Source organism: Mandrillus leucophaeus, unplaced genomic scaffold, assembly GCF_000951045.1.
Source record: "Mandrillus leucophaeus isolate KB7577 unplaced genomic scaffold, Mleu.le_1.0 Scaffold339, whole genome shotgun sequence".
NCBI classification, from domain to species: Eukaryota; Metazoa; Chordata; class Mammalia; order Primates; family Cercopithecidae; genus Mandrillus; species Mandrillus leucophaeus.
The window spans coordinates 3,047,519-3,073,295 of NW_012103576.1; the positions used below are offsets into that span (position 1 = coordinate 3,047,519).

General features: G+C 40.4%; 1 protein-coding gene across 1 annotated transcript in view; it reads left to right on the forward strand.

Annotated features, from left to right (window-relative positions):
• Positions 1 to 492: 492 nt before the first annotated feature.
• The window catches only part of ZNF280C (zinc finger protein 280C), a 70,562-nt gene continuing 45,277 nt past the window's right edge, over positions 493 to 25,777 (forward strand). Inside the window, exons 1-5 of the mRNA XM_011988835.1 lie at positions 493 to 678; positions 9,199 to 9,245; positions 22,060 to 22,206; positions 25,311 to 25,376; positions 25,477 to 25,613. Of these exons, the coding sequence (XP_011844225.1) occupies positions 9,215 to 9,245; positions 22,060 to 22,206; positions 25,311 to 25,376; positions 25,477 to 25,613 (381 nt within the window). The 5' untranslated portion in view covers positions 493 to 678; positions 9,199 to 9,214. The remainder of the gene's footprint in view (positions 679 to 9,198; positions 9,246 to 22,059; positions 22,207 to 25,310; positions 25,377 to 25,476; positions 25,614 to 25,777) is intronic.

The following is a 25,777-nucleotide window of genomic DNA, read 5'->3' on the forward strand; positions in this document are numbered from 1 at the left end:
GTTCTGGGATCACAGGCGTGAGCCACCGCACCCAGCCATAAATGTATTTTTCCCTAGCATTTTTGTAACTGCTATAGGCATCCATACGGCAATTAGAAGTAACAGACAAGCAAAACCATATGTTTAAAACAAAACGTGGTGAAAATAACTTATATTTTCAGACGTGTTTCAAGTACAGTATTTCTAAAAAACTATATATATATGTGTGTGTATATATATATATATATAGTTTTTTAACTCGTGTCTTTAGCCCTCACACACAAGGAAGACCCGGAATTCATGTTTCTCTGTAGTCAGGTACAACGTGTTTTTTGGGATGACAACTCCAGGTTAAATAGAGAGTTTGCTTAGAAGAGCTGCATCCACGCTGGTCAATTGCACTTGCTCGGCTGCCGTCGACGGTAAGTAAAGTAGCTGCACATGTAAGTACCAGCCGTCCGTGGTCCGTTAGAAAAGGCCCCGGATGTTCAGGGGGTGGAGTCGGCGTCTACCCATGAAGCAGCGCGCGCAGTTATATATTCCTGCCCCCGGCTGAGGCGCCGGTTCCGCGCTGGAAGTCTCTGCGGGAGTCGCTGTTGCTGAGGCTGTCGCCCGAGGTTTTCGCGCTCCTCCCTTTCCTCCTCCTCTTTCTCCTCCTCCTTATCCGAACCCCAGTCAGGCCGATCTGCTCTGCTCTCGGTAAGCGGCCCCCGCCCCCGCCTGTGCCGCGCGGAAGCAGGCTGCAGCTCTCCCGCGCGGCCGAGGCAGCCTTCCCCAGAGGGCGGTTCTGAGGGCGGCGGGCTGAGGGTCTCTATGCTGGTGCGGATCGACGGGGGTGCGGGGGAGGGGACAGGCTTGGCGGCGTGGTAGCTGGTGGGCCACCATCTTGCGCCGGGCCCTGAAGGGGGAGGGTTTTCTGGAGGTAGAGCCTGGCGGCCCGCGGCGGGCAGTGGTTTCGCGGGCCGCGGCAGCTGCGGCAGCCTTCTCACCTCCTGAGTCTTACCGGTCTGTTTCCAACCCGGTTTGGGCTTTTCTTTCTGGAGGCAACTCCCTTTCGTCTTTTGTACGTTTGATACTGATGTTTGACGGAGACCCGCCCACCCTCAAGTCTCTTCAATCAAACGAAGAGAGACTTGAAGGGATTCCGAACTTTCAGGCGTCAGAGATCCTGTGACCCTTTCTTTCTGCCCAGGTTCCCCCCACACAGGACCGGTCATTCCATGCCCACAACCTTGTTCTGGCCAAAGGGACTTCCCTTCTCTGTCACAGAAATCGTGCCCCATTCCGTTATTGTCTAAGGATAAGAGCCCTGAGGAGAAACGTGGAGTTAAATACGCTATATTCTAACTAGGAGGTTTGCAGGTTTCCCTTAAAGAGATGGAAAAAATTATGCTGAGGTATACTCCTGCTCTAGAGATGGAAGGAGTTCCTCTCAACTTCTGTCAGGTTTTAATGCTTTTTAAGGAGAAATTCGAGAGGAAAATGTCAAGTGAACCAGCTTCTGCAAGCATGGGAGACCTTCATCCAAGGGATTCTCTTTGTTTGGAAAGATTTGTTAGTTTTGTGGAGTTTTTTAAATCTGCGACCTTACATTTTTTTTTTTTTTTACTGTTGTTTTCAGGTTTGCACTATGAGTTCTAATGTCTTTTACTGCCCCTAACATAAAATTGAAACCTAGAAGTAGAGTTTTAAACTGCAAAAGTCTCCTCTTAGTATTTGTGAGGTATCCTGGTTTGGGGGTTACGGTGCAAACTTATCTCCTTAAGCAGAAACTTTACTGAGCCTACAAAGGCACCGCTTTGCTTATACAATTAGGGCTGTGTACCTTTGATGTTTCTACAGCAGCACAAATTCCATTATAATCGTATCTTGCATTTGTATACTTCATTGGTAGCACCCCTTTTGAGATGGGCTGTAGGGTGTTGATAGAACTGTTTGAAGATGAGGAAACAGCCTCGAGGACAGAACTTTACCGAGGTCATGTCCCTAGGAAGTGATGGAACCAATTCTTAAACCTAGGCTTTCTGACCTTCATCTAATGTTCAATTTGCTATATTACGTCTCACTTTTTGTGAGAGTGAGGTGGTCACGGAGAATAAGCAAGGAGGCTCACTTAAAAATTTGAAGAAGTATTATTCAATTCTCTTTTCCTTTATATTTTTAAGGCTTCATTTTTTCTCAACTTTTTAATACTTTAATATTTCTAAGCATGTTGAAGAGTTGAAGAATATCCTATTGAAAAAGTTCTTAGGTTGAATAACTCCAAGTCTCAGCTACTTGGTTTTCAGTGAGTTTGTCTTAGGTAATGATTCAAAAAGATTTTATTTCCTCAGTAATTTTTTTTTTTTTTTTTGGAGACGGAGTCTCGCACTGTCCCCCGGGCTGGAGTGCAGTGGCGCGATCTCAGCTCACTGCAACCTCTGCCTTCCGGGTTCAACCGATTCTCCTACCTCAGCCTCCGGAGTAGCTGGAGTTACAGGCGCCTGCCACCACGCCCGGCTAATTTTTGTAATTTTAGTAGAGATGGGGTTTCACTATGTTGACCAGGCTGGTCTGGAACGCCTGACCTCGTGATCCACCCACCTCGGCCTCCCAAAGTGCTGGGATTACAGGAGTGAGCCACCGAGCCCAGCCTTCCTCAGTAATTTGAATCAAATATGTTTGTCTAGATTTTTCTTCCCAGTGCTCTGCACAGAGAAACATCACTAGGAATGAACTGTAGAAATGACCCCTAAAAGTATAGTGTTCGTCTAGACTTTATTCTTTCGCTGCAAAGTAGTTTTCCTTTTTTTTTTTTTTTTGAGACGGAGTCTCGCTGTGCTCCCAGGCTGGAGTGCAGTGGCGCGATCTCGGCTCACTGCAAGCTCCGCCTCCCGGGTTCACGCCATTCTCCCGCCTCAGCCTCCCAAGTAGCTGAGACTACAGGCGCCCGCCACCACGCCCGGCTAGTTTTTTGTATTTTTAGTAGAGACGGGGTTTCACCATGTTAGCCAGGATAGTCTCGATCTCCTGACCTCATGATCCACCCGCCTCGGCCTCCCAGTAGTTTTCTTTTAAGGAGTGTATTTTTTTCATTTTTTTGTTTCCTTTTTAATTTTTTATTGGCAAATGATAATTGCGTGTATTTATGGGGTACAATGTGATGTTTTGATATGTATACATTATTGAAAGAGGCTGACATAGCCATCACCTTACCAACTTACCATTTTGTTATGAGAATGTTAAAAATCTACTTTAGCAATTTTGAAATATACCATACATTATTAGTATTAGCTGTGGTCACTTTGTAGTGCAATAGATAGCTAAAACTTATTCCTCCAGTCTAATTGAACTTTGTACTCTTGGATCAACATCTTTTCCCCATCTGTCCCACCCCCGAACTCCCAAGCCTCTGGTAACCATCTTTCTACTCAATGTTTCTATGAGATAAAGTTGTTTAGATTCCACATGTAAGTGAGATCATACAGTATTTTTCCCCAGAGACTGATAAGAGAATCCAGCTGCTTTTTATTAAGATAAATATTAAAGACATTTGCAAAAATGTAAATCCATGTTACTCTTCTCATTAGATTTCTTTTTTAAAAGTTATTCTCATTAAAAGTATTTTTATTAACTTGTAATGGGCTTATAAATATTTTAAATAAAAACATTTGAAATCTGTCTCAGTTTTAATTTCTAATATGGGAAATATCAACACATACTGTCCATATAAACATAAAGCTCATTGGGGTTCTCATTAAGTTTTAAGTGAAAAGAAATCCTGGGACAAAAGGTTTTGAGAACTACTGATGTGATGCAATTTATTTATGATATGATTTTAATTGAGCTCTTTATGTGAACTAGATTTGTTTTAAGTGCTTGTACTCATCAACTTACGGTATGACTTCAGGTAAAGAAAGAGAAGTTGAGAAAAATAGTGCAAAGTACTGTTCAATAATATTTCCTGTGCTTTATTTAATGTTCACACTAGCGTTGCAAGGAAGATATTACTGTTTTCGTTTTACAGATAGAAAAACTAAGGCTTACAGAGGTTGATTATACTTCTTATAGATCTGGCAGCCAGGAAGTGGTAGACCAGAAATTCCCACTCAGGTTTTCAGCTCCTGTGTCCAGTGTTCCCATCAGTGCACTTACTTGATATTTTCCCTGGTGGATAAGTTTTACTCCTATAAAAAGCAAATTAATTAATAATACATACTTCTTGAGGTTACTTTAGGAATTAGTGACTATAGAATATCTTATGAAACTTACATAAAGTATTTACTATACATAGTGGCTTTCAAAGGCCAGTAATTGTACATTCGTCTTTTCCCCATGTTATATCTTTTACATAGGAATTATAATAAAAGACTATGCCTATAAAGTCTTTACCCTGAATATAATACAAAACTTATTTGTAGAAGTATATTTTATTATAGTGCCCTATCCCAAAGCTGACATAAAATGTTTTAAAATATAGGCAAACTTTGCAAAGTATTATGCTAGTGAGTTTTAAATCTTAGTGTAAACCAGCTATTTTCTACAAATAGATGAAGTATGAAAATTAACAGACAAAAGTTGAAAACAAATAAATTAGGATAAAAATAATAAAGTTATTAAATGTCTTCTCAAAATATACCTGGACTTATGTGTTCAGCCTTTCAGAAAAAAAGATAATTTGCATAGTATAAAAACTTGGACAAAGAAAAGGTGAAGAGCCTCTATTTTCTTTCTGAATTGTATGTAATTTGTTCCCAAAACCTACTTTGAAAGTTTCCATCATTTAAATGCCGGCGAAATTGTCTAAGGAACCAAGATATAATCCAGTTTTCTTGGATTTCAGTACTATACCAATTCTTGTTATAAAAAAAAAAATTTCACAGACACCCCTGAACTTAAAATGTTTGAAACATTCTCAGAGTTCTTACACAACCATAAAACAAAGCAGTCAGGTGAAACTACAAAATCATTGCCATTTGAATCAGTTTTCATATATTGAATATGTATTTTGCTGAGTCACTGCCTACTTCTATTGAGTTTTTCATACCTACTTATATTTACTATATATATACATTCCCTATTATTATATATAAATAATAGCAAGATTTTTTATTTGAACTCTTTCAGTACCTTCATTTCTGTAGCTAACCGTATTGTCATTGCCCTTTATTTAGTGCAAATGGCGTCATTTAGTTATATAAGGTGGTCACCCAGGGAATCCCCAGAGCAGGCTTGTTAATTTTTTTAGATAGCAAAACAAAAAGAGAATTATATTGTTATAGAGCTCTCTTGCACAACCTGGAATATATCTATTTTCCTGAGAGGTCTGTTGACCCTGGTTTGAAAAAGAGGTAATCCATTGATGAGTTTATTAATAGTTTTAAACACAGTTGCCGGAAACTTAGCTCAAAGTAGATTAAACCAAAAATGAATAATTTTCTCTCTTAACTGAAAAGCTGTTGTGGATAATTTGCTGCAGGCATGGCTAGCTTCAGGTGTTTAAATGGTATCATCAGGACTTGAATGTTTACCTACTCTCCCTTTCTCTACTCAGAATCTTACAGCTTTGCTATCTTTGTTAGGTTCTTTCTTTGGTACTTTTTCTCCACATCACTCCCAAGCTTATATCCTACCAGCTGATTATTTTCTTTCTTTTTATCTTTTTTTTTTTTTTTTTTAAGATGGTGTCTCACTCTTGTCTCCCAGATTGGAGTGCAGTGGTATGATCTCGGCTCACTGCAACCTCCACCTCCCGGGTTCAAGCGATTCTCCTGCCTCAGCCTCCTGAGTAACTGAGATTACAGGCACATGCCACCACGCCCGGCTAATTTTTATAGTTTTAGTAGAGACAGGGTTTCACCATGTTGGTCAGGCTGGTCTCGAACTCCTGACCTTGCGATCTGCCCTTCTCTGCCTCCTAAAGTGCTGGGATTACAGGCGTGAGCCGCTGCACCTGGCCTTACTATTTTCTTAATAGCATTATTAAGATACAATTCATACAGCATACAATTTACTTATTTGAAGTGTGCGATTCAATGGTTTTAGTATATTTACAGTTGTGCAGCTAGCACCATAGTTAATTTTAGAACATTTTCATCACCCCAGTAAGAAACCTTGTACCCATTAACAGTCACTCCCCATTTCCCACCAACCCTCCCAACCATATGCAGCCACTACTCTACTTCCTGTCTATGGATTTGCCATTTCTAGACATTTCACACGAATGAAATCATAGAATATATGGTCTTTTTGACTGTCTTCCTTCACTTAGTATAATGTTCTCAAGGCCCATTCATATTGTAACATTTATCAGTGCTTCATTTCTTTTTATTACCAAATAGTATTCAGTTGTATGGATATATCACATTTTGTTTATCCATTCCTGAGTTGATGGGTATTTGAGTTGTTTCCACTTTTTGGCTCTTGTGAATAATGCCACTGTGAACATTTGTGTGCGAATTTTTGTGTGGACATATGTTTTCAATTGTCTCCAGGAGTGTAATTGTTGGGTCATATGATAACTCGGTTTAACTTTGTGAGGAACTGCCAAAATGTTTTCCACAGTGGCTGCACCATTTCACATTCCCATCAGCAGTGTATGAGGGTTCCAATTTCTCTACATCCTTGCCAACACTTGTGATTATCTGTCTTTTAATTCTAGCCATCCTAGTGGGTGTAAAGTGACATCCATTAACTATTCAAATATTTTTTATTGTGGCAAAATACATATACTATTTACCATTTTAACTATGTTAATCTATTATTTTTAACTTTTTGTGGAATAAACTCTTTGTAAAACACAGTTGAGTTTTAGATACATAAAAGCTAAAACCAAAAAATAACTAAATAGGAATTATTTATACAGGCAGTCTTCAAAAAAATGAATAGGTTGTGTTCAGTAGGTGTTTCCCGAGTCAGTTATTCAGAATTCATTTTTTTCCCCCAGAAGAACAGTGTATTAAACATGGGTATAGTGTCTCCACCTGAATCAGTAGCTGAAATATGGAGTGTTCTTTCCTCTTGTGCCTATTTTGATGCCAACTCTGAGTTGCAGAACCTAGAGACCCTCCGGAGTTGCTATTATAGGAGCTCTAAGATGCCCACTACATATCTTTGCTGGATATTCCATTTCTCTGACAGCTTACTTAATCCCCCATACAATTCCTTCCCTTGCCACCAAAATTCTGATGTGGTGACTTTAGGGGTTTTTGTGATAGTTTTAGAAGGCTGCAGTCCTTCCCCAAAGGAATCCATGCAATTGTATGTATTTGTTTATTTTAAAAACTGGAACTAAGTATGGTAGTATTCTATTGACGTGTTGTCCCATAGAAATTCCATAGCTGCGTCGTCCACTGCAGTAGCCACTAACCACTTGTGGCTTTTGAGCACTTGAAATATGGCTAGAGTGACTGAGGAGCTGGATTTTATTTTTTAATTAAGTTGAAGTAGCCACATGTGGCTAGTGGCTACTTTATTGGATAGCACAGCTTTGGACTGAAGTTATGGCTCTAATGGCATCCAGAGATTTCTGACTTTAATTTAGAGCGTTTATGAGCATACCAATTAAGACTCTTTGGTGGCTGCATTGGGCCTCAAAAGCTATTTCTATAGCCATAGGCAGTAAATATGACTTGTTTATATAGTCTACTTGTACGTTTAGTAATCATTTTAGGATGGTTATGCCAATAAATACTTTATATGATCATTTAATTAAAGTGTTAAGCCAGGCACAGTGATGTTCACCTGTAGTCCTAGTTACTTGGGAGGATCACTTGAGCCCAAGAGTTCAAGGCTGTGGTATGCGACGATCAGTCGTGCTTGTGAATGGCCGTGTCACTCCAGCCTGGGCAACATAGCGAGACCTTGTCTCTAAAAAATAAAAATTAAAAAAAAAAATGTGTTACATGAGTCTCATAGGCTGTGCAATTGTGACTTTAAAAAATTCTGTGCTCTTGGTAGCAATAGATCCTTAATGTTGAGGAAGAATTCTCATGTATTTACGTGACGTATGTATTACCTTAATTCTAATTTAGGAACAAACACTAACTATCCAAGTAGTTGAGTTTGAAGAGATTTGAATAGTCAGAACTCAGAACTAGGGACATGTACCTAATTACAGAATTCACTAGAAACTCTTGTATTAGAAATCCAAACGTTTATACAAGTAACTTCTTCTGAAGTTAAAGTAATGTTTTCCCCTTTGGTCTAATTCAGTCCAAATAATTTGGAATTAGGGAAAGTTTGCTTTTGCCAGTTGGAAGATAAAGACAAATGTGGAGACTGAATTAGCTTTGTATATCCTACTTTAGATTTCTGATGTTTGATTTTTACCTTTTTTGTTTTATAACTGAAATAGTATTTTAAAAGTGTTTATTCTGTATGTAGAATATATGGTATGTACAGTGCACGAGAACTCAGGATACAAATTCCCGTTTTAGAAAGCAATTCAGTTTTTTTTGGATAATGTTTAATGTAACATCTTTTTGAAAATCCCGAAGAATCGTAGACAGATTGTAAACTTCTGAAGGCAAGGACTATGACTTACTCATCTTTGTATTTTCCCTAGAACCTAGCACAGTACCCTGAGCACAAAAGGCAATGAGCAGTTACTTTATAATGAATTGTTCTGTTATGCAATTTATCCAATTTTCTGTTACTTTTCGGTTCAGAGTTGATTCAAAAAACTAAAAATATCTAAATGTATGTGTTTTCTTATAGTAATAATATTTCTGAAATGTGAATAGGAATCAGTTAAAGATTAATGTCACTTAGCATTTCAGAATTCAGATTTACTAAAACATATATTACAGGATAATTACTCATTTTTGCAAAAAGATGCCTTTTGAAGTTTATTTGTAATCTGATAACTCCGATTTCTTCAAGTAGTAAATTACAGAATTCTATACGTTAAAATGTATTCATTTGGGAATGAACCAGTTACAGAAAATGAATTACCTGTGTGTATCAAACATATCAAACTCAAAAGGTGGGCTTTTGTAGGAGAAAGAGACTAAATTAGTGTGCATTTAATTTAACAAAATCCACACTAGTAGTAGACATCTTTATTTTAGAGGGTAGAAAACTGAGACCTAGCTTACTATCTTGTGTGGAGTCATATGGTGAGTGTGCTAGAGATCAAAATTAGACCCAAAGATTTTGGATCTCAGGTTTCATGTTTTAGTACTTGGTATTACTTAAAGTGACTCATAACATTGATTGATGTCATGTGTTGGTACTTAGGTGACCTTGCAACTTCATGGATGACAACAAACCTTTTCAACCAAAAAGTAAGTATTTCCGCTGTAGTTGATACTAATAGGCATGGTTTTTGTACTGTAAACCTTTCAAAAGAAAAGAAAAGAGACAGAAATGGGCACATTTTCTTAAAAACAAATATTTATTTATTTATTTATATACTTTTTGAGACAGAGTTTCGCTCTGTCGGCCAGGCTGGAGTGCAGTGGCGCGATCTCGGCTCACTGCAAGCTCCACCTCCCGGGTACACGCCGTTCTTCCACCTCAGCCTCCTGAGTAGCTGGGACTACAGATGCCCACCATAACACCTGGCTAATTTTTGTTTTTTTAGTATAGACAGGGTTTCACTGTGTTAGCCAGGATGGTCTCAATCTCCTGACCTCGTGATCCGCCTGCCTCGGCCTCCCAAAGTGCTGGGACTACAGGCATGAGCCACTGCACCTGGCCTATTTGTTTATTTTTAAGACAGATTCTCACTCTTTCACCCAGGCTGGAGTGCAGTGGCATGATCTCAGCTCACAGCAATCTCCACTGCACAGGTTCAATCTATTCTCATGCCTCAGCCTCCCAAACAGCTTGGATTACAGGCACCCGCCACCACACCTGGCTAATTTTTGTATTTTTAGTAGAGATGGGGTTTCACCATGTTGACCAGGGTGGTCTCGAACTGACTGACTGATACACCCACATCGTTCTCCCAAAGTGCTGGGATAACAGGCGTGAGCCACCGTGCCTGGCCAAAACAAATATTTGTTAAAGTAATACATATTCCTAGTTTGAAAAAAAATACACTAAACATGTTGTAATAGATATGAAATGTTTCCTTCTCATCCCCAGAGATAACTACTGTTGTAGGTTGAGTATACATAATCACAAACTTTTTTCTATGCATAGACAAAAAATAATTTCTAAATAAGATCATACTATATATGCTATTATGTGCCTTTTAAAAATTTTTGCTCAGTAGTATATCTTGAAATTAACAATGGCAGAACTCAGTAAAAAAGCATGGGGAAGACCTATTATTTGTTCCCATAATATCATCACAGTGGTATCAACGTGAATGTAAATTATTTTTTTAATTATCAGTATATATGAGTCTCCCTTATTTCTTTAAATCTGGCATTGCCTGAGTTTACCTAGTTTCTTACCCCATAGATAATCATGTGTTAAGTACCTACTACGTATCCAGTACACTACTGTGTGTAGGAGGAAATACAAAGAAAGAAAATATGTTCTTCACTCTCCAGGAGCTTACTTTGGAGTTGAACATATATAATTAAGACACACTAAGAAATAGTAGGCAGTTTGAGATCATATATATTAAATCTTGAATTTCTTAGCACAGACTGTCAGTGCAGTAAGAGGTTAAAGAAAAACAAGTCTGATGGTTTGCTGAGGAAGTTATAATTGAACTAAGAGTTGGGAAGGGGCAAGGAATAAATTTGAAGTTAGATACTTATTAATATGGCATTTTCCTGAATCTCTGTTACCACTTCTATTAGGTAGATATTGTGCTCATGTTAGAGGTGAGAAAATAGGTTCAAGTAATTTTTCCAGAGTCACATAATTAGTAATGGTGCAATGAGGATTTGAACTATTCAATTTGATGTCAAGTCCATGCTCTTTCCACTATACTCGAATGATGTGGACAGTATAAGGTAAGGAGAAAGGATATTCCAGGTGGAAGAAGCAGTACGAATGAGGACTTCAGGGGACACAATGAGTGTGGTATTTTCAAGTGTTCAGAATATACAAATACTGAAATATGAATTAATACTTTTAATTGTCTTAGAACATTCTATATGTTTTTTTGAGGTGGTATTTGGAAAAAAAGGATCAGTTCATAATATTGGTTACTTTTGGGAGAATGTGAAGATTTTTTGTTTTGGGGGTTTCTTTGTTTGGTAGGCAGACTACTGAACATGAAACAGTGTTATGCCAAGCCATGGTATCTGGCATATCTGTATAGAAGAGGAAATCAAAATGTTTTAAAAGAATGGAACCAATTTGTTAAGAGGTTTTGTTTGTGTCCTATCCTCAAATCATTGTTTTCAAGTTTTACATGTTAAGGCCATGCTAAAGGATGGTCTTAATTTTTGAGTCAAAAGTAGAAATGGCATTATTTTAGTATAGTAAAATTACTGTTAGGAATGACTGCACTTGAAAAACAAAGATATCATTGTTTAAACCAGAACCCTGAAGTTGTTTTATATTGTTTCTATTTATTCTTATAGTTGTCCCCCACAATCCACATGTCTCTCCATCACTTATATACATTCCCATTTTTATTATTTATTTATTTTTTATTTTTTGGAGGCAGAGTCTAGCATTGTGGCCCAGACTGGAGAGCAGTGGTGCCATCTCTGCTCACTGCAACCTCTGCCACTCAGGATCAAGTGATTCTCCTGCCTCAGCCTCCCAAGTAGCTGGGATTGCAGGTGTGCCCCACCGCTCCCGGCTAATTTTTGTAATTTTAGTAGAGACGAGGTTTCGTCATGTTAGCAAGGCTGGTCTCAAACTCCTGGCCTCATCTCAGTCTACCAAAGTGCTGGGATTAAAGGTGTGAGCCACCGTGCCCAGACTCCATTGCTGTTATGTTAGTTTACATCTCCTTCACTGCTTTTTAACCTAAACAATACACGGATCTTTTTTTAAAGTCAAACTAACTTGAAAAGACTTTTAAGTTACATAAGCACAGTCTCTTGAAGGGAGGGAGTGAAGGGGAGAGAGAGAGGTAGAGATAGGTGTGTATGTGTGAGCGCATGCACATACCTATATCCTCCCAGTTTTTCAAGCTAAAAAATTGAAAAGCATGTACTTTCAGTTGTATAGCTGTTTTTCTAATAATTACTTCTACGTTTCTCAATTTTTAAAAACTCATGTACATACAGTTGTCTCTTGAATCATCATGTTTTGCCATTACCTAGTGATTTTCTATCAAGGAAGATGAGGATTTTAGTTTTCTTAAAACTTTTTCTTCCTTTTAAGCATCTCTCAATATAGTTATATATCAATTTTTGAGTAAATCGTATTCGATGATTTTATGATGACCATAATACTGTTCACAGGTGAGCGTGGTACTGTATTAATGTATTATGATGGATACATTTCCTTTTCTGTTTTTATATATTGCTCAATTAAAATTTTCATTTTATAAGTTAGCAAAGTTTATTAAAACCTGTAGCCACTCACACCCTTCCAGAGCCTCTTTTCTTTTTTTATTTTCTGAGACAGAGTCTCACGCTGTTGCCCAGGCTGGAGTGCAGTGGCGTGATCTCAGCTTACTGCACTCCCGGGTTCCAGCAATTCTCCTGCCTCAGCCTCCCTTCTAGCTGGGATTAAAGGTGTGCGCCACCATGCGCTGCAAATTTTTGTATTTTTGTTTTCAGTAGAGACAGGATTTTGCCATGTGGACCACGCTGGTCTCACACTCCTGACCTCAAGTGATCTGCCCGCCTCAGCCTCCCAAAATGCTGGGATTAAGGTCGTGAGCTGCCACGCCCTGCCACTTCCTCGTCCCCTTTTTTTCTTGAGATGAAGTCTCCCAGTCACCCAGACTGGAGTGCAGTGATCTTGGCTCACTGCACCTCCCACTCCCAGGTTCCAGCGATTCTCATGCCTCTGCCTCCCGTGTAACTGGGAATACAGGCATGCGCCACCACCGCACCCGACCCCATGGCCTCTTAATTCACTTTTCCTACACTGTGAGACTTGTCAGGTAATCTAACAATTTAATGTTTAATATTTTAATAATATTTGGGGGGATTGGCAGGTTCCTGGGAGTGAGTGATATTCTCCTGCACTACTCTGGCTTGTTGCTCTGTAGGCCTACTGCACAGCTATTGTCCTGAGACTTTCTTTTGTTTTTGTATTGTGCTGAATGTCAGATTTTCTGCATCCTGTGTCATTCTCCTTAAGTCTTGTTTTGGTGGATTCTTACTGAGAAAGGGTGAATGAGAGGGAAATGTTGTATAATATTGCTGGTCTTTATTCTTTTTTTTTCTTTCTTTCTTTTTTTTTTTTTTTTTTGGAGATACGCCCTTACTCTGTTGCCTAGATTGGAGTGCAATGGTACCTTCATGGCTCACTGCAGCCCCCACCTCCTGGGGCTCAGGTGATTTTCCCACCTCAGCTTTCTGAGTAACTGGGGCTAGAGGTGCATGCCACCATGCCTGGCTAAGCTGTTCTTTATTCTTGTTTGTTTGTGTGTTTGTTTGTTTGTTTGTTTGAGTCTCACTCCATCACCCAGGCTAGAGTGCAGTGGCAGGGCCCAGTCTCAGCTTACTGCAACCACCGGCTCCCGGGTTGAGGCGATTCTTGTGCCTCTGCCTCCCAAGCAGCTAGAATTACAGGTGCGCACCACTGTGCCTAGTTAATTTTTGTATTTTTGGTAGGTACGGGGTCTCACCATGTTGTCCAGGCTGGTCTCGAACTCCTGGCCTCGAGTGATCTACCTGTCTCGGCCTCCCAAAGTGCTGGGATTACAGGCCTGGGCCGCCGCACCCAGCCACTTGGCAATTTCCAGTATTCTGAAATTTCATATGTCTTTCTAGTGTAGTTTTTATTCTTGATCAACATGCTGACTGCTAGTGGGCCCTTTTGATTCTGTAGATTTATATCCATGAGAACTGGGAATTTTTCTTGTATTTTCCTTTGATTACTTCTCCTCTCCTTTTTCTCTTACTTTTGTTTTTCCTGGAACTTTTGTTAGGTGCATTTTATACCTTTGAAATTGATTTTTCTACCAATCTTGTTTTCTGTGTTTAATATATGTGTTTTTTGTCTTTTGGCTTCACATTTATTCAACTTTGACATTTGACTTTTTTTTTTTTTTTTTTACTGAATTTTGGCTGTCTTTATATAATATCGTTGTCTTATCTCTCTAAAGATGCTAATTATATCCTGTTGTCTCTTGCTCTCTGTATTATCTCTGTCTACTTTTTTTAACTTTTAAGTTCAGGGATACATGTGCAGGTTTGTTATGGGTGCACTCATGTCTTGGGGGTTTATTGTATAGATTATTTCATCACTCAGGTATTAAGCCTAGTACGCATGAGTTATTTTTCCTAATCTTCTCCGTCCTTCCACCCTCCACCCTCAAGTAGGCCCCCAGCATCTGTTGTTCCCCTCTATCTGTCCGTGTGTTCTCATCATTTAGCACCCACTTATAAGTGAGAACAAGTGGTATTAGGTTTTCTGTTCCTGCATTAGTTTGCTAAGGATAATGGCCTCCAGCTCCATCCATGTTCCTGCAAAGGACATGACCTTGTTCTTTTTTATGGCTACAAAGTACTCCATGGTGTATATGTACCGCATTTTCTTCATCCAGTCTACCATTGATGGGCACTTGGGTCGATTACATGTGTTTGCTCCTGTGAATAGTGCTGCAGTGAACGTATGTATACATGTGTCTTTTTGATAGAGCAGTTTACATTCTTTTGGGTATATACCTAGTAATAGAATTGCTGGGTCTGATGGTAGTTATGTTTTTAGCTCTTTGAGGAATCACCACACTGTCCTCCACAGTGGTTGAACTAATTTACACTCCCACCAACACTGTATAAATGTTCCTTTTTCTGTGCACCCTCCCCAGCGTCTGTTATTTTTTTGACTTTTGAATAATAGCCATTCTGACAGGTGAGAGATTATATCTCAGTGTGGTTTTGATTTGCATTTCTTTAATGATCAGTGATGTTTTGCTTTTTTTTATATGCTTGTTGGCTACATGTATGTCTTCTTCTGATAAGCATCTGTTCATATCCACTGCCAACTTTTTAATGGGGTTGTTTGCTTTTTTTCTTATAAATTTGTTTAAGTTCCTTATATATGCTGGATATTAGCCCTTTGTCAGATGCATAGTTTGCAAAATTTTTCTCCCATTTATAGGTTGTTTACTCTGTCTATAGTTTCTTTTGCTGTGCAGAAGCTCTTTCGTTTAATTAAAGCCCATTTGTCAATTTTGGCTTTTGTCGTAATTACCTTTGATGTCTTTGTCATGAAGTCTTTGCCCATTCCTACGTCCAGAATGGTATTGCCTGGGTTGTCTTCCAGGGTTTTTATAGTTTTGGGTTTTACATTGAAGTCTTTGATCCATCTTGAGTTGATTTTTGTGTATGGTGTAAAGAAGGGGTCCAGTTTCAGTCTCTTGCATATGGCTAGCCAGTTATCCCGGCACCATTTATTGAATAGGGAGTCCTTTCCCCATTGTGTGTTTTTGTCAGTTTTGTCAAACGTCAGATGGTTGTAGGTGTGTGGCCTTATTTCTGGGCTCTCTATTCTGTTGCATTGGTTTATATATGTGTTTCTGTACCAGGACCATGCTGTTTTGGTTATTGTAGCCCTGTACCGTTTGAAGGCAGGTAGCATGATGCCTTCATCTTTGTTCTTTGTGCTTAGGTTTGCCTTGGCTGTCCAGGCCTTTTTTTTGGTTCCTTATGAATTTTAAAATAACTTTTTCTTGTTCTGTGAAGAATGTCATCGGTAGTTTGATAGGCATATCACTGAATCTATAAATTGCTTTGGGCAGTATGCCATTTTAACAATATTGATTCTTCCTATTCATGAGCATAGAATGTTTTTTCATGTGTTTGTGTCATCTCTGATTTCTTTCGGCAGTGTTTTGTAATTCTCATTGAAGAGATTCTTTAACCTCCCTGGTTGGCTCTATTCCTAGGTATTTTATTCTTTTTGTGGCTATTGTGAATGGGATTGTGTTCCTGATTTGGCACTTGGCTTGACTGTTGTTGGTGTATAGGAATGCCAGTGATTTTTGTACATTGATTTTGTATCCTGAGACTTTGCTGAAGTTGTTTATCAGTTTAAGGCACTTTTGGGCTGAGACTACGGGGTTTTCTAGATAGTGGCTCATGCTGTCTGCAAACAGGGGTAGTTTGACTTCCTGTCTTCCTATTTGGATGCCGTCTATTTCTTTCTCTTGCCTGATTGCGGGACTTCCAATATTGTGTTGAATAGGAATGGTGAGAGAGAGCATCCTTGTCTTGTGCTGGTTTTCCAGGGGAATGCTTCCAGCTTGTGCCCATTCCATATGATGTTGCCTGTGGGGTTGTCATAGATGGCCGTTATTATTTTGAGATGTTCCTTCAATACCTAGTTTATTGAGATTTTTTTTCTTTTTGTTTTTGAGGCAGAGTCTCACTCTGTCGCCAGGCTGGAGTGCAGTGGCACAATCTTGGCTCACTGCAACCTCCGCCTCCCGGATTCAAGCCATTCTCCTGCCTCAGCCTCCCAAGTAGCTGGGACTGCAGGCACGCGCCACCACGCCCAGTTAATTTTTGTATTTTTAGTAGAGACGGGGTTTCACCATATTGGCCAGGATGGTCTCGATCTTTTGACCTCGTGATCGGCCCGCCTCGGCCTCCCAAGTTGCAGGATAACAGGCTTGAGCCACCACACCTGGCTGTTTATTGAGAATTGTTAACACGAAGAAGTGTTGAATTTTATTGATAGCCTTTACTGTGTCTGTTGAGATAATCAGATAGTTTTTGTCGTTAGTTCTGTTTATGTGATGAATCACATTTATTGATTTGCATGTGTTGAACGAACCCTGCATCACAGGGATAAAGCCTACAGGATAGTGGTAGATAAGCTTTTTGATGCGCTGCTGTATTCGGTTTGCCAGTATTTTGTGGAGGATTTTTGCATCCATATTCATCAAAGACGTTGGCATGAAAGCTTTTTGGTTTTTTGATTATTGGTTTTCTCGTTTTTCGTTTTTCATTTTTTTCTGAGACAGCGTCTCACTCTGCTGCCCAGGCTGTAGTGCAGTGGCACGATCTCATCTCACTGCAACCTCCGCCTCCTGGGTTCAAGCGATTCCCCTGCCCCAGCCTCCTAAATAGTTGGGCTTACAGCTGTGCACCATCATACCTGGCTAGTTTTGTGTTTTTAGTAGAGACAGGGTTTCGCCATGTTGGCCAGGCTGGTCTTGAACTCCTGGCATCAAGTGATCCGCTCACCCCGGCCTCCCAGAGTGCTGGAATTAAGGTTGTGAGCCCCTGCGCCTGGCTCCTTCTGTCACGTGTGTGTGTGTGTATGTTTTTCAGACGAAGTCTAACGCTACCTCCCAGGCTGGAGTGCAGTGTTTGCACCTCCCCTTCCTGGGTTCCAGAGATTCTCGTTCTCTTCCTGGGTTCCAGAGATTCTCATTCCTTAGCCTCCTGGGCAGCTGGGACTACAGACATGCACCACTACCATGCCCGGTCCTATGGCCTATTAATTCACTTGTCCTACACTGTGAAACTTGTCAGGTTATCTAACAATTTAATGCTTAATATTTTGGAAGATTGGCAAGCCTCCTGGAAATGATACTCTCCTGCACTGCTCTGGCTGTTCGCGCTGTAGGCCTACTGCACAGCTGTTGTCCTGGGACTTTCTTTTGTTTTTGTGTTGTGCCAAATGTCAGATTTTCTGCATCCTGCATTGTCCTCCTTCTTAAGTCTTGTTTTGGTGGATTCTTCCTGAGAAAGAAAGGGTGAATGAGAGGGAAATGTTGTATAATATTGCTGGTCTTTATTCTTCCTTTTATTTTTTTCTGACAGGTCCTTAATCTTGCCTAGACTGGAGTGCAGTGGTGCCGTCATGGCTCACTGCATCCCCAACCTCCTGGGGCTCAGGTGATTCTCCCACCTCAGCGTTCTGAGTAGCTGGGACAGAAGTACTTGCCATCATGCCTGGCTAAGCTGTTGGGTTTTTTTTTGGTTTTTTTTTTTTTTTTGAGACTCAGTCTTACTCTGTTGCATAGGCTGGAGTACAGTGGTGTAATTTCATCTCACTGCAACCTCTGCCTCTTGGGTTCAAGTGATTCTTCTGCCTCTGACTCCCAAGTAGCTGGGATTACAGGCGTTCACCATCACCCTGGCTAATTTTGTATTTTAGTAGAGATGGGGTTTCACCATGTTACCCAGGCTGGTCTCGAACTCTTGACCTCAAGTTAACCGCCCACCTCGACCTTCCAGAGTGTTGGGATTACAGGTGTGAGCCACCGCGTGCAGCCAAGTTTTATTTTTTTGTTGTTTCTCTTCCAGGTTTTGTTATCAGGACAATGCTGGCCTCATAGAATGAGTTAGGAAGGACTTTCAGTAGAAATAGTACCAGCTCTTCTTTGTACATCTTGTAGAATTCAAGTGTGAATTCATCTGGTCCTCACCTTTTTTTTATTGGTAGGCTCTTTTTACTGGTTCAATTTCAGAGCTCGTTTTTATTCTGTTCAGGGATTCAGTTTATTTCTGGTTCAGTCTGGGGAAAGTGAATGTGTCCAGAAATTTGTTCGTTTTTTTCTGGATTTTCTAGTTGGTGTCCATAGAGGTGTTCATAATATTGTCTGATGTTTATTTGTATTTTTCTGGGTTCAGTTGTAACATCTCCTTTGTTGTTTCTTATTGTGTTTATTTGGATCTTCTCTCTTCTGTATTAGTCTAGCTAGTGGCCTATTTTATTAATTTTTTCAAAAAAACAGCTACCGGATTCATTGATCTTTTGAAGGGTTTTTCTTTTCTCAGTCTCCTTCAGTTCAGCTCTGATTTTGGATATTTCTTGTCTTCTCTGTCAGCTTTGGGATTGGTTTGCTCTTCTTGGTTCTCTAGTTCTTTTTGTTGTCATGGTAGGATGTTAAATTGAGATGTCTTTTTGATGTGGGTGTTTAGTGGTCTCTTTACATAATCCCATACTTCTCAGAAGTCTTGTTTGTTCTTTTTCATTCTTTTTTCCCTATATTTTTTTGGCTATCTTAGAAAGCCAGTCTTCAAGCTCTGAAATTCTTTCCTCTGCTTGTTCTGTTCTACTATTAGTACTTGTGATTGCATTTTGAAATTCTTGTATGTTTTTTAGCTCTATCAGGTCAGTTGTGTTCTTTTCTATACTGGCTATTTTGTCTGTCAGCTCCTGTATTGTTTTATTATGATTCTTAGCTTTCTTGGATTAGATTTCAGTGTACTCCTGCATCTCAATGACCTTTATACCTGTTCATATTCTGAATTCTTTTTTCTGTCCTTTCAGCCATCTCAGCCCCCTTCAGAACCCTTGGTGGAGAGCTAGTGTGGTCATTTGGAGGAAAGAAGGCACTCTGGCTTTTTGAGTTGTCAGAGTTCTTTTGCTGGTTCTTTCTCTTCTTTGTGGGCTTATGTTCCTTCAGTCTTTGAAGTTGCTGTCTTTTGGGGTTTTTTTTTTTTTCTTCTATCTGATGACCTTAAGAGTTTGATTGTGGTATAAGATAGATTCAGTCAACTGGCTTCATTTCTAGATTTTAGGGGGCCAAGGCTCAGCTTACAACTCCCGGAGTGCATGCTCTAATTTTGCAGGACTGATATTGGGCCTCCGCTTTTTTCTCTGGCTTCTCAAGTTTAGGAAGCCACTGTGCTAGGGGGACTGAGGTGCTCATGTACCTCTTGTCCCAGCATGCCAATGGGTGGTGCCAGCCAAACTGTTTTGTAGGCAGTGACAGCAGGGTCCGTTCCTGTTCACACATGCCAGTGGCAGCAGCAGCACAGCAGAGTGCACATTCATCAGCTGCTGCAGGATGCTAGCAGCTTCTGCATGGACTTTCACGGAAGCAGCAGAGGCAGCATGGCTCAGGGGTGCAGGGGCCCCAGCCGGCAACTTTGCATATGGTCATGCTGGTGGTGACATCAGCGTGGGGATGGGTCACTGGCCAGTGCAGGACTGTATGCGCTCTTTGTACATGTTGGTACAGGCAGAGATGGCTGCTCAGGGTCGGGGAGGGTCCACTGTTCTCTGTGCCTAGTTACATTCTAGTGGCAGTGGTGGCTCAGGGTCAGGGTGCTGGTGGGTACAGGGCTTGCGGGCTCTGTGCTCACCAAGGCTCCGACTACAATGGCATTATGGCAGAGGAGGGTGGGCGGAGTGCACTCCCACTGGCAGCAGGCAGGGCAAAGTGCACGTATACATGTGTGCTTACAGGGCAGGGAAGGCACGATCCACCTGCGCACATACACACTGACTGGCAAAGTGATGTGGAGGAAGGCCGTGGACCCCGGGTAAGCAGGAGTGGAGAGAATGAGCAGGTGGGCCAGTGCATGGCCACAGGAGCAACCCTGCTGGAGCTCTCTGCTGGTCAAACCTGGACGGCCAGCTCAGGAGCTATGATGAGGGCCATCAGGGCACCCTAGGCTGTACTGCAAAAGGGAATGGGCAGACTGGGGCCCCAGGACAGGACAGCAGACCAAAGAATGCTCAGGTCAGACTGGTCCTGTCTGATGGTCAAGGCCACCCTGCAGAGTTCAGGTCTGACAGTTCCTCTAGTGCTACAGTCTCTTATAGAAACAAGCAGAGCCTAGGGAGATGAGCATCCCAGGCTGTGCTCCAATACAGATGCTCCTGCAGCAAACCCTCTGGGCTCCACACTGGCTCACGTGCTGCCTCTATCGCTTCTCTAAGCAGCTCTCCCTGCCAACCAAAGTGTCCGTGATGATCGAGGGATTTTCTGCTGCCGGGATCCCAAGAGGTCTGTGGCAAGAGTGAGTTGCTCTTTGCCAGTTCAACTCACCCATTCCCCTGGAGTCATTAGGGGCCAGGAACCAGTCCCTGTGCACAGTAGCCCCATGTGGGCTTCCCAGTTTCCTCCGGCTTCATTCCAGCTTCTGTGTCTTCCCTCAGCCCACTCAGTGCCTCCCCTTTGAAGATCTGTTAGGAGTACACCAGTCGTCCCAGTTTCTTGGTGGCAGCTGTTCCACCTAGCTGTATCTAGTCCGCCATCCTGCGTAGCTCTCGGTTTTCTTTAAAATCCTTTAATCTGTTTTATTGCTTTGGTGTTTCACACTGAAGGTTTTCCTCAATTTTCTGGTACTCATTGGTTGTCCACCCATATTTAAGAGTGAGGCACTAAAATGCTTCCCAGGAGATCTGAGTTTGGTCAGAACTTGTAGGCTGGTGATATTCACAGTATGTTTTTTACTCAGTTTCTTCAAATGAGAAATGTCTAATCTGTCCTGGAATGGAATTAAGTTTCACTTAATTTCCGTATTTTCAGTCTAGGACATTATCCCTGCTTTGCTCTGTGCCTGATATACCTGAATCTGGTTCCATTCTTCTAGTATATCTCCTACCTATTTTCTCTTAGTTTATCTCCCTTGTTTATACAAGTGGAGTTTTTTTTTTTTTTCAGATAATAGCTAACAAATCTTTGTTGTAGATATAGTCATTCTAGTCATATAACTAAAACTCACTTTGGATTTGATCCTAAAATGTATTGGCCACTGTAAATGACTACTATCCTTCATTATCTATCTGTCTAGCCAAGTTTAACTAGTTTAGATCTTAGAGATTTAGTTCTGAGTTTATTTCTTTTGCTACCATGTACTGATTACAAGGCAGAGATGGCCACTCAGGGTTGGGAAGGGTCCACTGTAGACCATGTCTGTAGTCCCAGCTGCTCAGGAGGCTGAGGCACGAGAATCAAGTCAGAAGGCTGGGCGTGGTGGCTCACGCCTTTAATCCCAGCACTTTGGGAGGCCGAAGCAGGCGGATCACTTGAGGTCAGGAGTTTGAGACCAGCCTGGTCAACATGGTGAAACCCCGTCCCTACTAAAAATATAAAACTTAACTGGGCGTAGCAGTGGGCACGTGTAATCCCAGCTACTTGGGAGGCTGAGGAAGGAGAATCGTTGGAACCCGGGAGGCGGAGGTTGCAGTGAGCTGAGATCACACCTGGGCAATAAGAACAAAACTCCGTCTCAAAAACAAAGAAATATCAAGTCACTAATTGCTATTAGGATTATTAAAGTGCATCTTAAATATCATACTGTGTATTGCACAAAAAATATTTTTCTCTTTGAAAACAAAGTTTGCTTCTCTCCTTTTGAAAATTAGACATTTCAAAAATGGCAGAACTCTTTATGGAATGTGAAGAAGAAGAGCTAGAGCCATGGCAGAAGAAAGTAGAAGAAACTCAGGATGAGGATGACGATGAACTGATCTTTGTTGGAGAGATATCAAGTTCAAAACCAGCCATATCAAGTAAGCATTTACTTTCAGTGAAGTAACGTTTCATAAGATGGTTGTTTCTAATGGAAGATATATGGGATATCTTATCTGTCCTTGATACTGTTGTTCTTCTGTAAGGAGTTAGAGGTAAGAGGGAGAGTAAAGGTCTGTAAGAACTTGTGAGAATCAAAGCGAGAATGTAGTTGAGGACTGGAGTAAGGAGGTGAGAGGTTAAAATATCAGATGTGAGCAAAAGGAAATAACTAAGTTAATTGAGGGTTAAGATGACCTGAACAACATTGTAAGCCTTCTGAGATTGAAAATCATAATTTTTAATGGAGCCAAGTAGCCTGTTTGTTAATTTTTTTTTCTCCCTTAAACTCAGATGTACAGAAAATGAAGTGTTTGGAATACTTTTCTTAAAATATCATAATATGCTAAATAAGTTTGTGTGTCTCATGGGGGTTCTAATGTCTTAGTAACTGCCTCATCAAAGTATCATCTTGATATATGACTATAAAATGCATAGGTGCTGCATCATTATAGAATCTCTGGTCTGTCTACTAGCATGTGCTGTAGCCTCTGGCTACACCCATCTTCTGCGACTACTGTTTATATTCATAAAGGAGGGAGGGCCTGGTTTTCCAGCACTATGCTTGGACAATGCAGGCAGTCAGCACACGTAAATCTTCATGGCTTTCTGGCAAAACATGTCCAGTACCTTTGTGGATTGTTAGATTTCTGTTAGAGTAAGTAGACTTGGCATTATTATAACGTTAAAGTGAAGATATTGGTGATGCTTGTTAGAGTATCTTCTCCCTGTAATCCTAGCAGTTCGGGAGGCCGAAGTGGGTGCATCACTTGAGGCCGGGAGTTTGAGACCAGCCTGGCCAACATGGTGAAAGCCCCTCTGTACTATAAAGATACAAAAATTAGCCAGGCGTGGTGGCGCGTGCCTATGTTCCCAGCTATGCAGTAGGCTGAGGCATGAGAGTCGCCTGAACCTGGAGGCAGAGGTTGCAGTGAGCCAAGATCACGTCACTGCACTCCAGCCTAGGCAAGAGAGTAAGACTATGTCTCAAAAAAAAAAAAAAAAGTCCTCAGAAGTGTGTAAAGTGCAAGGGACAACATAACTGAATTTCAGGAGAGAAAGAGGAAACAGATCTTTTTTCATGTTATTTACTTTTTTTAGGCCTGGAGAAGTCAAGGAATGTAGCCAGCAAACCAGTCTTCTTTCTTACCATGGCAATGAGTAATAGTGTGGTTAAGAGATGAGTTTTAAATTTTCTGAAAGCCTAGTTCTTTCTTCTCTTGGCTCTAAACTTGGGATAGCATTTCTACTCAGTTTTATCAGAGGCAGAATAATTTAGCTATTGAATTCTCAATGTCATTTCCTGTGGCAAATTGGGAGGTTCTAAGTGGAGAGCCACTTAAATTATTAAATGAGCTAGACATATTTGGCATATTTATTGTTGATAGTAGAATAGAATATTCTCTTATTTCAAGTCACTGTTTTAATTTTTATGCTGAAATATTACCATATTTCAAAATTATCACTCAAATCATCTTATTGAAGCATGACAATTAAGATTCAAGTTGGATTTATATTGATTGTAGATGACTTAGTAGTACTCAACCAAAACAATGTGTATTAGTTTTCAGAGATTCTACCAAAAAGGGTATTGGACCCAATATTGATAACTCAGAATTTAAGTGATTTTATTGATGTTTTATTTGTGAGCTATAAAATATTTTAGCATATGGAATATCATCTAAATGTTCCTATGGAACTACAATGAAGGCAAGCAAAGGAGAGGAAAAAACTTGTGATTGGTAGACTATAACCACCAAAAAGTAAAAATAGCTCTTAGTGGATTAATACTTATCCTGAATTTCTGAATGAAAACATTATCAAGTTGTTTGAGGAGATTTTTTTTCTAGAAGACTTCTGTAATGTTTACTCATAAAATACTAAATTTCTATGATCAGAAAGCAACCCTACTTTTGTGTGACCCTTCACTTTTATCCTGACCTCAAGTGATGCACCCACTTTGGCCTCCCGAACTGCTAGGATTACAGGGAGAAGATACTCTAATAAGCATCACCAATATCTTCACTTTAACATTATAATAATGCCAAGCCTAATTACTCTAACAGAAGTCTAACAATCCACAAAGGTACTAGACATTGATAGAATTGTTTCATGGGATCTGGTTCTTTTCTTTTTTGTGTGTGTGTGTTTTTTGTTTTTTTTGTTTTTTTTGAGACGGAGTCTTGCTCTGTTGCCCAGGCTGGAGTGCAGTGCGCTATCTCAGCTCATTGCAAGCTCTGCCTCCCAGGTTCACACCATTCTCCTGCCTCAACCTCCCGAGTAGCTGGGACTACAGGTGCCCGCCACCACGCCCGGCTAAATTTTTTGTATTTTTAGTAGAGACAGGGTTTCACCGTGTTAGCCAGGATGGTCTCAATCTCCTGACTTCGTGATCTGCCTGTTTCAGCCTCCCAAAGTACTGGGATTGCAGATGTGAGCCACAGTGCCCAGCCGGGATCTGGTTCTTTTCTACTAGGAGAGAAAAAAGGAAAATTGTTGAAGTTTTATGGGATTTGTTAATGCTTTGTACCTTTTCCTGATAAGCAATTTTAAGCGAATCACTATTCTTCCAAATTTCAATTTGACCCCTCAGTAACCTAGAAGTTATGGAGTTCATATGGGCACAAGGATGTGCAATCTTAAACTGATCCAGAGGGTTTTGTGAGGCTCAAATTGATTTCTAGTGTGGTAATAGATTTGAAACCCCTTACACTAATCAGATACTCTGGAGCTACAGGTTTAATTTAGTCTGTAGTCTCTGATAATTTCCTATTCAGAACTCAAGAGTAATGGTACAGAAAGTTAATCCAGTCAGCCCTCCCATCATGAAACTTCCAGATTTTTAGAGGTGTGAATGTGGCACAGGGTTGGGGAAGGGTTTGATTTCAAGTCACGGGAATCTGAATCTGTACACAATCCTGTCACCATTAAAGGAAAGCAATATGCTTCAATTATTGGTTATGTAAAGATATATTTTTGGAGGAATTTTTCTATTAGTATAAATTTCTTTCACATAACAAATTTTAAAATAAATATAATTTTATAGATATTTTGAACAGAGGCCACTCCAGCTCATCTTCAAAAGGAATAAAGAGTGAGCCACACAGTCCAGGTACAGTATTACTGTAGTATTTCCATTTTAAAGTGAAATATTTTGATATAATTGGTTGTATAGAAATATATTCAATATGTTGTGTAATTTTAAAATACAGGTATTCCTGAAATATTCAGGACTGCAAGTCAACGCTACAGAGACCCACCATCAAATCCAGTGGCTGCCTTGCCTCGATTTCATCCTGTATCTAAACCTTCACAAAGCTCTGTTACTGTTGAGAATGTGTCTAAACCTGTAAGTGTTTATAAAATTACACAATTGGCCAGGCGCGGTGGCTCACGCCTGTAATGCCAGCACTCTGGGAGGCCGAGGTGGGAGGATCACGAGGTCAGGAGATCAACACCATCCTGGCTAACACAGTGAAACCCCGTCTCTACTAAAAAATACAAAAAATTAGC